This window comes from Xyrauchen texanus, chromosome 3 (genome assembly GCF_025860055.1).
Source record: "Xyrauchen texanus isolate HMW12.3.18 chromosome 3, RBS_HiC_50CHRs, whole genome shotgun sequence".
Taxonomy (NCBI): domain Eukaryota; kingdom Metazoa; phylum Chordata; class Actinopteri; order Cypriniformes; family Catostomidae; genus Xyrauchen; species Xyrauchen texanus.
In genome coordinates this window covers 53,346,637-53,361,093 of record NC_068278.1, presented here as the reverse complement: position 1 = coordinate 53,361,093, position 14,457 = coordinate 53,346,637, and the positions used below count along the sequence as shown (strand labels likewise).

At 36.4% G+C, this 14,457-nt stretch overlaps 1 protein-coding gene across 1 annotated transcript in view; it reads right to left on the bottom strand.

The window, feature by feature from the left end:
* ksr2 (kinase suppressor of ras 2) overlaps positions 1–14,457 on the bottom strand; it is a 125,506-nt gene that overhangs the window by 67,942 nt on the left and 43,107 nt on the right. Inside the window, exon 6 of the mRNA XM_052104876.1 lies at positions 1,631–1,806. Within this exon, the coding sequence (XP_051960836.1) occupies positions 1,631–1,806 (176 nt within the window). The remainder of the gene's footprint in view (positions 1–1,630; positions 1,807–14,457) is intronic.

The window sequence follows — 14,457 nt, the reverse complement described above, 5'->3', positions numbered from 1 at the left end:
CCATATGGGCTAGTTAGAGTATTTCTGTAACTGCTGAACTGTTGAACTGTTGAATTTACGCAGAATGGTGCCAAAAACAAAAAGCATCCAGTGAGCAGCAGTTCTGTGAATGGAAACGCCATGTTGATGCGAGAGTTCAACAGAGAATGGCCAGACTGGTTTGAGCTGACAGAAAGGCTATGATAACTCAGGTAACCACTCTGTACAATTGTAGTGAGCAGAACAGCATCTCAGAATGCACAACACATCGAAACTTGAGGCAGATGGGCTACAACAGCAGAAGACCTCATTGGGCACTTTATTAGGATCATAAAGTTCCTAATAAAGTTCTCAGTGAGTGTATATTCCAGAAATGGCTTTTATGTGTTCTTATTAATATCATGTTTCCATGGTGTATTAAAATACATATAATTGCCTCATTAAATAAAAAAAAGGAATTAAAATATTGTTTTAATAAAACAAAAAAGAGTGCAGTCCTCAAGGCTAAAGAGAACTGGGCTTTTTCAATTTGAGTACCCCTGCTTTAGTAAACTCAGCAAAAAAAGAAACATCCCTTTTTCAGGACACTGTATCTTAAAGGTAATTTTGTAAAAATCCAAATAACTTTATAGATCTTTATCATAAAGGGTTTAAACAATGTTTTCCATACTTCCTCAATGAACCATAAACAATTAATGATCATGCACCTGTGGAACGGTCGTTAAGACACTAAACAGCTTACAGACTATAGGCAATTAAGGTCACAGTTATAAAACTTAGAACACTAAAAAGAACTATCAAGTGACTCTAAAAAACACCAAAACAAAGATGCCCAGGGTCCCTGCTCATCTGCGTGAATGTGCATTAGGCATGCTGCATGGACGCATGAGGACTGCAGATGTGGCCAGGGCAATAAGTTACAATGTCCGTACTGTGAGATGCCTAAGACAGCTCTACAGGTAGATAGGAAGGACAGTTGATCGTTCTCGCAGCGGCAGACTACGTGTAACAACACCTGCACAGGATAGGTACATCCGAATATCTAGCTAGGGCCATTCCCCCAGAAATGTCCGGGAACTTGCAAGTGCCTTGTTGGAAGAGTGGGGTAACATCTCACAGCAAGAACTGGCAAATCTGGTGCAGTTCATGAGGAGGAGATGCACTGAAGTACTTAATGCAGCTGGTGGCCACACCAGATACTGGCTGTTACTTTTGACCCCCCTTTTGTTCAGGGACACATTATTCCATTTCTGTTAATCACATGTCTGTGAAACTTGTTCAGTTTATGTCTTAGCTGTTGAATCTTTTTTATGTTCATAGAAATATTTACATATGTTACATTTGCTGAAAATAAAAGCAGTTGAAAGTGAGAGGACGTTTCTTTTTTTGCTGAGTTTATGATGACAAATATTCATAATATCATACATTAATTTTATGATGCAGTACAAAGCTGCCTTTATATTTTATTAAGGGGGTTTCCCTTGCAAGAGAATTATAATATTTTGGGAGTCCTTGTCATTAAAAGTTGATGATCTAGGCAAAGGTTGACTAATTCAAATAATATAAAAAGAATAAAGATAGTATACATTTTTCCCATACAGACATGGCTGACATGAGGGCAATAAATGAGGTGAATGAGTGTGTTACTCACTTGCTGAAGGGGTGTCCGAGTGCACGGGTGGTGTCGAAGGGACAAAATTGGGGAAGAAGAAGGAGCGGAGAGAGTGATCGGAATGGAGAGGTGAACGCTGGGTCGGCAGGTTTTCGCAGCTGCCCGCCACACTGCTGTGGATCTTCAGGTTCAACGGCTTGTTCTTCTTTTTTGCTCTACAAAGAGTTTCAGAAGAATAAACAAATGAACCCACAAGTAAACAACACAACAATGTTCACAGTGTTGTACAGTATCTGGTCTTTAAGATCTTGCATACAGCAATTTGAGTAATTCTATCACACATACTGTAGCTTAAGCAGGAAAACACACAATAATCTCACACTGCTAATAAATAATGTTGCTTGGAGCATCTGTGCGAAACATCTTATTTAGACACAAGCTTTTCTCCAGCTGAGATTTCTGACTGCACACTATGAATAAACAGAGCTTAGGTTATCAGCACCTCACTGTGAGGCCTCTGTCAGCAATTCAACAACAACAACAAAAAAACACATTATTCCATTCAAATCCAATTAGACCCATTCATCTTCTCTGTGCATGTGTGTGTTTGCTTGTTTGTGTGGGTGTTTGTGCAAGAGGATTTCTTAATGTGCAGAAGAGATGTCTCTATGTAGGTGAATTTGCGAATGACAGGAAGAGAAATATGGATCAACAATTTATAGGAAAAGTAACAAAAATATACAGAACAGCCAGAAATGAAATTGTTGTCATCATTTACTCACCCTCATGTACTTCCTGTATTGTTTTATTTCTTCCATTCAACATAAAAGATGTTCTAAAAAAGCACCATAAAAGTTATCCATACCATTCATGCACTACATTCCAGATCTTCTGAAAACATCTTGTATGATATCTTTGCATGAGATACAAACTAAAATGTAATTTAAGTCATCATTCACTGATAATCTTCCCATCTGCCACAGCTCTTAAATCTAGAGCTATTGAATAAACTACTTGATTTCACCCTATATCAATTCACTCATCATTTACTCACAGTCATGGATCATGCATAAATCTCCACTTTCACATTTCGAAAGGGAAAATAAAAGTGGAGATTTACCGTAAAAAATGTACCTGTTTCTTACCAAAGCGATTGCATCACTTCAGAAGAAATATATTAAACCATTGGAGTCTAATGGATTACTTTTATTCTACCTTTATGTTATTCTTGGAGCTTCAAAGATCTGGTCACCATTCACTTGCATTGTATGGACCTACAGAGCTAAAATATTCTTCTAAAAATCTTCATTTGTGTTCTGCAGAAGAAAGAAAGTCATACACATCTGGGATGGCATGAGGGTGAGTAAATGATGCAAGGATTTTCATTTTTGGGTGAACTATTCCTTTAACAGAAGAAAGAAAATAAAACAGAGTGGAAATAACAGGACATTGAGAGTCAATAAAATAATTTTCATTTTTGGGTGAAATATCCAGAACTTTGTGGAGTCTTTAGAATGGTAGAATGGTGTGCGTCTTCAAAAAATGGTGTGCATCTAGACAGACATGGACTATTAAAAACAGAGAAATTTCCTTGTTTGTTCGTCATACTAAATTGTAATTGGAGCCCTAATGACACCAACACAATTTGTAACATTTGAAAGACCATGCAATATCAGTTTAAAAACATCAAAAGAAAAAATGTGTGGATCCCTGATTGGATATTTTCAATGGTCATGGAACACTCACAGAGGCTACTTGCAACAGTAATGTGAATGAACAAATTGGATCTGATTTTAGTCTGTTTAAGCTAAATTTCCTTCTGAAGACGAGGATGTTTACTAAGCTTTGAACTTAAAAAGGTAGAGATATATAAAGTTGTTAGTAAACTAAAAGCAAATCTAAAGAGGCACTCAGTGTTTTTCCTCATTAAAACGTTTTAACCTTAATAAATGAACAGTACTTTAGAAAAATATGTTTAAAATGATGTACACTCACACAGGATAAGCGGTTGACGATGGATGGATGGATGGATGATGTACACTCAAATGCAATGAAGAATCCAGGCATATGTCAGTAGCCTAAAAAAAGCTGCTATATTATTTATTAAATGTATAATTTACATCAGCTTAATATTACCTATTTTTTCTCAGTAACCCCCAATTATCAAACACTTTTATTTACGGAATGAATCAATTAATCATGACTGCAAAAAGCGCATTTCTCTGATTGCATTGGTTAACAAATCCTATTGTTTTGGCATGATGCTGCATCCCCAGCACTATGTGTAATGATACCCCCTTTTCTTTTTTTACAAAAATAAATCTATTGATCACCACCAGTAGTTAATAAAGTGTGCAGCTATGGTAAAACAATACTCTGAATACTTTTTCTGTAGTTTTGGCCATTGTGTGTGTTTGGGGGGTCTTTTTTGGTTACAAACTGGAAATTACAAGGGTAATATGCTATAAATGTGGTTTACGAGGACATTTCTAATGTCCCCATAATTGAAATCGCTTAAAAACATACTAAACAATGTTTTTTTGTTGTTGTTTTATGTATGTATGTAAAAATGCAGAACGTTTTTTGTGAGGGTTAGGTTTAGGGGTTGTGTTATATAACAGAATATATAATTCGTACAGTATAAAAATCATTATGTCTATGGAGAGTCCTCATAAACATAGCCGCACCAACATTTATGTGTGCTTGTGTGTGTGTGTGGGGTGGGGGGGGTAGCAATTCTACCACAGATGACAATGATATGTAAGTCTCCAAGTGCAGAATGCATTAGTGTGAGGATATAACAAATACTGACAGTGTGCGTCTGAGAGAGGTAGGCTTTTTTATTGCACAAGGAAAACCAAGATGGTAAGGTGTATGAACAAGTTAGAGAGCGAGATAGAGAAAGAGAAAGAGATATACAAACAGACAGATAAAGGTGGATCAACAGGTTGATGGGGAATACAACCGACTGGCAGCAAACTTTTGATTAAACATTTTCATTCTTTCTTTCATGCTTGTTCTGCACTTGTTAGTCTTTCTTTCTTTTTACTTTATTTCTTCCTTTCACTCTTGCTTGCTTTATTGTTTTGTTTTGTGGTTAAAAGCTGTTTTTTAAGTTTTAAATAAAAATGGGGTAGCTGTGGCTCAGTTGGTAGAGTGGGTCAGCCACTAATCGCAGGTTTGGTGGTTTGAATCCTGGCCCACACGACTCCACATGCCGAAGTGTCCTTGGGCAAGACACTGAACCCCAAGTTTCTCCCAATGGCAGGCTAGCAACTTACATAGCAGCATTGGTGTGTGAATGAGTCACAGTGTAAAGCGTTTTGAATACTGTTAAGGTTAAAAAGGCGCTATATAAGTGCAGAATATTTACCAATTTACCATATACATGCATTTGCTAATTTGTTTCAGTGTAGCAAACTAGTCATATGGACTAATGTTATGGTGCTTTTTTTGGATCTTGACAGCCCCGGTACTTTTGTGTTTTCATGGAATTTTAAACAAATAATAATTATATAAGTTTCGAACAATATGAGGGTTCGTTTTTATATTTTGGGGAAAATATCTCTGTAAAGAAGAAAAAAAAACTATATATTTCCAAAATTGGGAAAACAAATTTTTTTTTCTAATGTTCACTTAAGACACCAGTGAATGCAGCTGCAGTGATTGTGCTGTTTTGTTGAGCTGAAAAAACTTTTTGGAAATGATGTGTTTGTGTGTGGCAATGCTGTCACCGATGACAATGATATGTAAGTGTCCAAGCGCAGAAGGCATTAGTGTGTGGATCTGACAAATACTGACAGCAGATGTTCTTCAAGGTGTGTGTGTGTGTGTGTGTGTGTGTGTGTGTGTGTGTGTGTGTGTGTGTGTGTGTGTGTGTGTGTGAACATGATGCAAGCCAGAAAAAGCGCAGTCACAGTGGAAGTCCCTGAAATCTAGTTACTGAGAGAAATTGTTTTTAAAAGACAAAATAATCAACAAGTAAATAAATAAGATGGAACTAGAGGCAGCTTCTTAAATACTAAATGGCATATGGAAACCAATGCTTCTTAAAGCAATTATATATGAGAAATCATGTACAGATACCAACAAGTGAATCCAGGTGACAGTGCACATACCAGGAAAGGAGACAAGCATGTATTCCACAACGGAATGACACACTATAAGCCTATTCTTTAAGGGAGGGGAGGGGGGAATATATAATGTGCATGCAATACAGAATAGTAGGCTCTGCGATCACTAATAGATATGATGAAATGGTGCTTGCCCAGTGTTAATCTCGTCAAGAAATCACTGACGAAAACATTTGTTGAAAGGGTTTTATGATTTCGTCAATAATAACGAAGACGACACGAAAACGGCGCATCATGGCAATAATTAAATTTTTTTATTAAAGCACACTATTGATGAAAATATGACAAGATCAAAATGATACTGCAAGATATTATCAGTGCAAGATATGAAAAGGAGAAGAAACATCTATAGAATCTTTATATAGAGGAAGATATTAGATATAGATTCATCTAAGCCATTAATATTTGGGGATTTCTCTGCTTGAGCTGTGTGAGTTGAACACAGGCAAAATGAACTGCTTCAAAATGGGGTAAATACATACCTCATTCAAACACATCCTATTTAAACATGAATATAATCACTATAGTAGCCTATATCCACAACATAAATGTAAAATAACAAACTACATCTGCACAGCGATGCTGTAATGATGCTGGCAATGACAATGCAGTCCAAGACGACGATGAAGTGTAGAACCCAAGTGCAGTTTATTATAAATCATGATATCCAGAAACCTGGATATCATGATTCTAATCTCTAATATCATAATCTCTAAACGTGAACAAAACATAAACATGAACTTGACTAAACTAAACTTGACATGACTTGGTTAGACCATGAAACAAAACATAAACATGACTTTACTTGACTAGACAACTTGAAGTGATCATGGAACCAACAACGATACATTAAAACACAATACCCGAAAAAGACACAATGGAAAACATGAGGGTTAAGTACATGGACATGTGAAACATCAACCAAAGAACAGACAGAACTATAAGCAAGATAACAACACAATGACAATAAACCAATGACATAGCAGAACTAATAACAAGACTATGAACCAATAGGAACAAGACACATGTACATGAGGGAAAAAGGATAAATTACATGACTTGAAAAAAAACAGGAAATCACATGACATGGCAGGGAAACAGGAAATAAATTGATTTGGAACTAATTTTCAACATTAAAACATAAACACAAAACATGAACACATCTAGATGTGACAGAAGCGAATGAACAGGTGAACTTGAAATAAATATCATGCTGGTCAGATTATGCGTAATTTGCATTGCGTAAACTTGCGTTGAAAATACACTGTTTCCATAAAAAGCACGCTACATGCAATATAATATCCTTTCATGGAACATTAATAAGCCTTTAAAGCATGAAGAATTCAGTGTAAGATCTGAAGAGCTCAGAAACAGAAGAAGAGTAAGAGAATGTATACAGAGAGGCCCCTGAAATTCCTCAATGTCATAAATTAAAGACTCTGCTCTGCTGACACCCAAAAGTCTACTAAAACTGGGCGCAAATGAGCTAAAGAGGCCTGAAAAGAGTCCATAAAAGCTGCTCTGTTGAGTGTCAACTGTCTTCCAGAACAAAAGTATGATTTTAACACTCTCAGCTGAAGGAACAACCTTCCCTCAAACCCCACTCAGAACTAAACCTTAGTCCTTCGATATAGCCAATTTGCTACTCTTAGGAAATAAACTAATAAGGTAGCATGAGACATTTTCTGTGGAAGCATGACCATCACATGCTTTTCATCCAAGACAGAGAGATTGAACAGACTCTCAATGGATCTGAACTTTCGGGAACTCTCTTTAGCCGGAACAAAACTAGTGTTTTTCTATCACCTCCAAAGGCACAAAAAACTTTTCTTGGGTTTTCACAATAGATATGCATACATTAAGAACTAAAACACTATCAAACGACACCATTGTATCATCATTCTTCAATTTGCAATGCTCATAAACATGTTTCATATGCTAACATGCATCACATGATAACTAACTGTGGTTAGAATCATAGAATGCATTATTCTGACCTTGTGCATACATAATGCTCAATTATACAATGTATAATAACGTGCAAGTTAAAGTCAGAAGTTTACATACAATTAGTCATAAAAATGACTTTTTTTAACCACTCCACAGATTTAACATTAGCAAACTATAGTGTTGGCAAGTCGTTTAGGGCATCTACTTTGTGCATGGCATGAGAAATGTTTCCAACAATTGTTTTCAGACAGATTGTTTCACATTTAATTGACTATTTCAAAATTAGCTAATTAGCTTCTTATAGAAGGTGTGCTGAACTGGAGGTGTACATGTATTTTAAGGACTACCTTCAAACTCAGTGCCTATTTGCTTGATATCATGGAAAAATCCAAAGAAATCAGCCAAGACCTCAGAAAAAAAAACTGTGGACCTCCACAAGTCTGGTTCATTCTTGGGAGCAATTTCCAAGGTACCACGTTTATCTGTATAAACAATAGTATGCAAGAATAAACACCATGGGACCAATCAGCCATCATACCGCTCAAGAATGCTATAGTGGTGGTGGCGTAGTGGGCTAAAGCACATAACTGGTAATCAGAAAGTCACTGGTTCTATCCCCACGGCCACCACCATTGTGTCCTTGAGCAAGGCACTTAACTCCAGGTTGCTCTGGGGGGATTGTCCCTGTAATAAGTGCACTTTGGATAAAAGCGTCTGTCAAATGCATAAATGTAAATGTAAGAAGGAGACACATTCTGTCTCCTAGAGTTGAATGTAGTTAGGGGAAAAAAGCAAAGGACCTTGTGAAGATGCTGGAGTAAACAGGTAGATGAGTACCTATATGCACAGTAAATGAGTCCTATATTGAAATAACCTGAAAGGCTGCTCAGCAAGGAAGAAGCCACTGCTCCAAAATTGCCATAAAAAAGCCAGACTACAGTTTGCAAGTGCACATGGGGTCAAAGATCTTACATTTTGGAGATATTTTCTCTGGTATAATGAAACAAAAATGTAACTGTTTGGTCATAATGACCATTGTTATGTTTGGAGGAAAAAGGGTGAGGCTTGCAAGCCGAAGAACACCATCCCAACTGTGAAGCATGGGGATGGCAGCATCATGGTGTGGGGGTGCTTTGCTGCAGGAGGGACTGGTGCACTTCACAAAATAGATGGCATCATGAGGAAGGAAAATTATGTTGATATATTGAAGCAACATCTCAAGACATCAGCCAGGAAGTTAAAGCTCAGTCATAAATGGGTCTTCCAAATTGACAATGATCCCAAGCATAACTCCAAAGTTGTGACAAAATGGCTTAAGTACAACAAAGTCAAGATATTGAAGTGGCCATCACAAAGCCCTGACCTCAATCCAATATAACATTTGTGGGCAGAGCTGACAATGCGCTAGCACGTCTCAGTTACACCAGTTCAATCTGAAGGAATGGGTCAAAATTCCAGAAATGTATTGTGAGAAGACCCAAAATGTTTGAACCAAGTTAAACAATTTAAAGGCAATGCTACCAAATACTAAACAAAGTGTATGTACACTTCTAACCCACTGGGAATGTGATGAAAGAAATAAAAGCTGAAATAAATCATTCTCTACTATTATTCTGACATTTCACATTCTTAAAATGTAAAAAGTAGTGATCTTAACTGACTTAAGACAGGGAATGTTTTCTACAATTAAATGTCAGGAATTGTGAAAAACTGAGTTTAAATGTATTTGGCTAAGGTGTATGTAAACTTCTGACTTCAACTGTATATTCAAATGTTAATGTGTAGTGAAGTAATCATAAAGAGAATGTATATCATGTTTCATATGTAAATGCTTGCCTGTTTACTTTGCCACAATGGAACGCTAGTACATCTCCAGACTTTTGCTAGAAAGTGCTGGTGTTTTATATAAATACTTCGGGTAACCTGATTGCAAATTGAGATATACTAAATTAAGTATAAATGATTCAGGGCATGGTCTATAGACTTAATAAATTTCAATTTTCTCTGTTACATATTATTTCCATTCAACTTCTGTTACAGCTCACTGAGCCAACAGTTTTTAAGTTTGTCTATGTGTGTTAGTTTAGTTAGATGTTGTAGATTGGAAATAAAGTCTTATATGTATGTATGTATTCAAAGATAATTTGACTGGTATATTTTGATTAAATAATCTCGCGAGTTGATTCTTAAGATCTACACTCCATCCTCAAACAATATTTCAACATATTCATGATATTATTTTCAATGTCTATGAGAATAGTATTACTCTAAAGAGTTAACATATGTGGCATATCAGCTCAGCATAGCTGAGTGATTAGACATACACCTTAATTCTTTCAATAATCCCTGAATTAATCATAATTACTTTCTTGAACTAAAGTTCTATCGGGAAGACACGCAGGCTTGAGTGAAGTTTGAGATGCCATTTATTTGATAGCTGTAAAACGGGAGGTGATGTCTCCCTCTTTGGCGTAGGCCCCGTCCGGCAGTCCGAGGGAGTTGTATCCGGAACCGTCATGTCCTGACAGAGATAGGAGGCAGGGGCGAGGAGCCTACCCCCCTGCGGGACAGGGTTCAACTGGTGGTGGTGGGGTGGTGGAGGTTGCCGTGTTAGCACACTGAAACAGCAATGTGATAGATTGTGAGCAGACATATAAAGCAATGGCTTACGTGCAATTGGCTAGGAATTATCCAGCTAATGATGTGATTATGTACACCTGCTGGTCTTCCCGCTAGAACTACGCTCCACTTCCATTTCCTTACATACAAATTTTGAGCAGATACAATGTGCCTGTTGTATTGCATATTTAATGATGGAGAACATTTATTCAGATTTCTAATCTGATCATTTGTCATTTATCGTTCATATAATGGTGGCCGAACAAGTCGAAGACTCTTAAACAAATTATTTATATATAAAATCATACATAATACTGGTGAAGATATGCAGGCAGTTTAATTAAAATTGTGAACATATAAAAAGAAAGCTAAATGTTCTCCCAAAAAGAAGAGGTTTTTAGGGTTAATGCTCGAGTTTAAAATAAAAAAAAGCCAACCTCCTCAGCCTAAACCTTTAACCTTAACCTAACCGATGGTGTCAGAAAAAGCAAATGTGAGATGAAAAACGCAATTGCCAAAGCAACCACATAATTTTATCGTACATCTATGACACTTTCAGCACACGTGTCGACTTGCATGCTCTTCAGGATTCTTATTTCGGTCCTTTTCATCGCAAGTGCTATTCTCTATCAGTTGAGCTACTGCTCAATTTGATCACACTTGTAAATGTATGTCATGCAAATATTAAATGTGTGCATTTAATCTTTCTCCATACAAGTCATGTGCTGTAGTAAAAGTGTTTTGATATCATAAGATAACATTTTGTGAGGAACAGGGTGAAAATTAAGTGTTTATGAACTGATAATCTGTTGTTTTATGATTTGTGTGAAAGTGAATATAAGTCATTGGTGTTTTAGAGCCTCTAGTGTTCATTTCACCAGGAAACTTCCGTGATACGCACGACAAGCCACGTAAAAATCATTTAACAAAAATTTTATAATTTAACAAGAAGATTTTTATAGTAATTGGTTCTATGAAACCAGGAACCATGATAAATAAGAAACAAACCATGGTTCATAATTTTACATGTTGGTCAGGTGACCTTTTTCCGTCGAAGTGGGTGGCTCTTGTCCAGTCTAAGGAGCAATGTGGACCAGACTTAATGCCGATGGTCAGACTAGAGGAATATAATGCTTGCCGTGGACTCTCCTCTCAGTAAGAGCAGTGCTAATAGGGAGGAAAAGGGATAGTTAGGCTTCATTAAACTTCACCTATGCTCATTATTCACAACTCTGCTCTGCAGAACACAGAGAAGCATGTGTCATAGAGGTGAAGGAAAGGAGCAGGGGGTGAAAATAATTTATCCACTTAATAAGGATTTCTATTCAAGATAAGTCTCACAACACAAAGATATGTGAGCCCAAATAGAGTGTGTATGTGTCTGTGTGTGTGTGTGTGTGTGTGTGTGTGTGTGTGTGTGTGTGTGTGTGTGTGTGTGTGTGTGTGTGTGTGTGTATGAGACCCTTAAATTATTTACCATGGTAGCCATTGTTGCAGCTAAAATAACAGTTAATTATGTTATTTGTGGTGCTGGTTAAACCTGAGGGTTAGGGATTTGAACCTCTAAACATAAGTATTAAACTTCGGAGGGTAACTTATGCCACACTGTTTTTGTTCATAGCGGCAAGTTTTGCACTGAAAAGGATCAGTCACATTTTCTTCAGAAAAAGTAAAAATCTTACTTTTAAGATATAAATTATATAAAGTGTTAAACGATAGAGATTTTGCTATATAGTGTATATCGTGATATGTAAATATCCATGTACGTGGAGTGTGTATCTATCAGCGGGCAGGGCTTCACGTGAGACTGAGAGAATTGAAGTGGCATGGTACAGGGACATTGAAAGGTTTAATGAATTTCAGCATTTCAATGACATTCATCTTGCGTTCAGCGCTTCATAAGTACTAAACATGCTTCTCATCTGACAAGCGCATCTGTGTTTCACACAGATAAATCCTGATATTTGTGCTCCAGAGATAGGAGAATGCAGAGTGGGATCACTCGCACTACTCAAAATTGTGGCATGACCACAAAACGTACTTGATCCGTTTGAAATCTTGAGTTGTTGTTTTTTTTTAACCATAAAGCACTATGGATGAAGTCAAACATCAAATGTATATAGACAGCCAAACATTCTAACCACCACTGACGAGGAAAACAGCTACAACATTGTGTCACATGCCAAAATAAAGTGTTTTTAAACTAAACATCATCAGCCTTAGATATATTAATAATTATGTTTGACTTTCAGGGCCACCGCTGGCCAAATGTAAGCCCTACGCAGAGTTCCAGGGTTTAGGGTTAGGGTTCGCGTGATATGAGCGTGAAGCATTCATCGTGTTCCACAACTGCTTTTGGGTCCTTGAATAACGTATAATGTGCGAGTAAGGGCAGCCGGTGGACTTACTGGTGCCCTCCTAGGGTAAGATGGTGCCCCCGAGGGAGTTGGGAGCAGCAGTACTGTTACCTTTAGATATTAATTTACTCTCTAAATAAATGACTTATTTATATACAGTGTGTTTATTTTCTTTGGATTTGTAATTTTTATTTTATTTTGTTTACTTATGTATTATTTTCTTTGTTGCATTGCTTTGAGAAGATGTTGAGTTTCTTGTGGAAACTATATCATAATTACAATATTTGTCAACAGCATCTCAGACTGCAATGTGGCATAATGTGAAATTTAGCGTTATGGTAATGCTGATTTAAGACAAAGTTGTGTTTTATTTTTTAATTTACTTTTTTTTTTACTTTGACTATGTGTCAAGTTCCAAATAAAGACAAAACTATAAAAGAGGAAGTAGTTTTCATTTATAAAGTAATTAATACACTGACTGGATTATCCAATAATAGACATTAAAAAATGCTTATTAAATATAAACCAATTTTTATTAATGTTATTTTTTATTTTACTTGATTGTGATATAAAATTATTCATTTTATGATATGAGGTTGTGGTTATATCCGCCCACCCCTAGATATAATAATCAACACATTCAAAAAATAAAGTAAACTTTAAAGTAAAAGTAAAAGATGATTCTTAGGATTTTAAGAATCAGTATCGGGAGCATTCAAATGAAGTTCGCGATTAATCAGAAAATTGCTATTTTTACCCAGCCCTAGTTTTAATTGTAGCAACTAATAGTTACTAATAACTGCAGTAACTATGTAATTTCGTCAGAAACTAGAGCTATCATGGTGAATTACTGTTAGGGAATAAGGACTGATAACTCTAGCTGTTTTTTTAATTATTTTTCTCATTAAGCTATCTGCTAGAGGAAAAAAAAAAAATTTAAATCATGGTTTGTTGGTCTTAGCCAAGATAAGCTTGTTTATCTTGCCATTTAGCTGGTCGGCCATCTGATCTCTCAGTTTTACCAGTTCTTCACAGGTGCCTCAAACCCTTCTAAAACCATCAAACTAATCAGCAAAACCAGAAAACAACCTTAATCTGGTTTATGCTGTTTGTTTTCAGCAGTGTTAATAAGGATATTAAAGAGTGGAAAGCAATACAATATAAAGGAGTATTTTATAATAATAATAATATGTTTGTGCATGGCTCTTTAAATGAGCAACACTTCATACTGTGATGGAACTAATAATTCAGATATCTCTGTCAAACTGCACTGCATACATCTAACTTAGATGAAAGACAGACAGGAACTGGGGGCTGACTCATTGATATTGGTGGTCTCCAGTCGCTCGTTCATGGGCTTACAGCAGGTTTGTGTCCGACAGCTTGACTACATTCACTGGGCCACAGCTGTGATAAATCAATGATGTGTGGGGAATGCGACCAAGGCCCAGTGACTCTTTAACACTCATTTAAATTCATAATCATGATTCCAATCTGGGCGATGGGGAGAGAAGAGCGGATCATTATGAGGGCCAAACTGGGGAGAGGAAACCAGCCACACTGGTGCTCTTATGTGCCTTTATTCTAACTGCTTATTAATGGGACAGAGAAAAAAGCTGCATTAACCTGGATGAGGACTGACCACTCAAACACAGAGTATTTAAACAAAAATGTAAAAGAAAGAGAGAGTGGGACAGTGAGTTGTTGTTTTATATATATATATATATATATATATATATATATATATATATATATATATATATATAATAAAACAATATTCAGATAATTAAAATGCATTACATTCTTG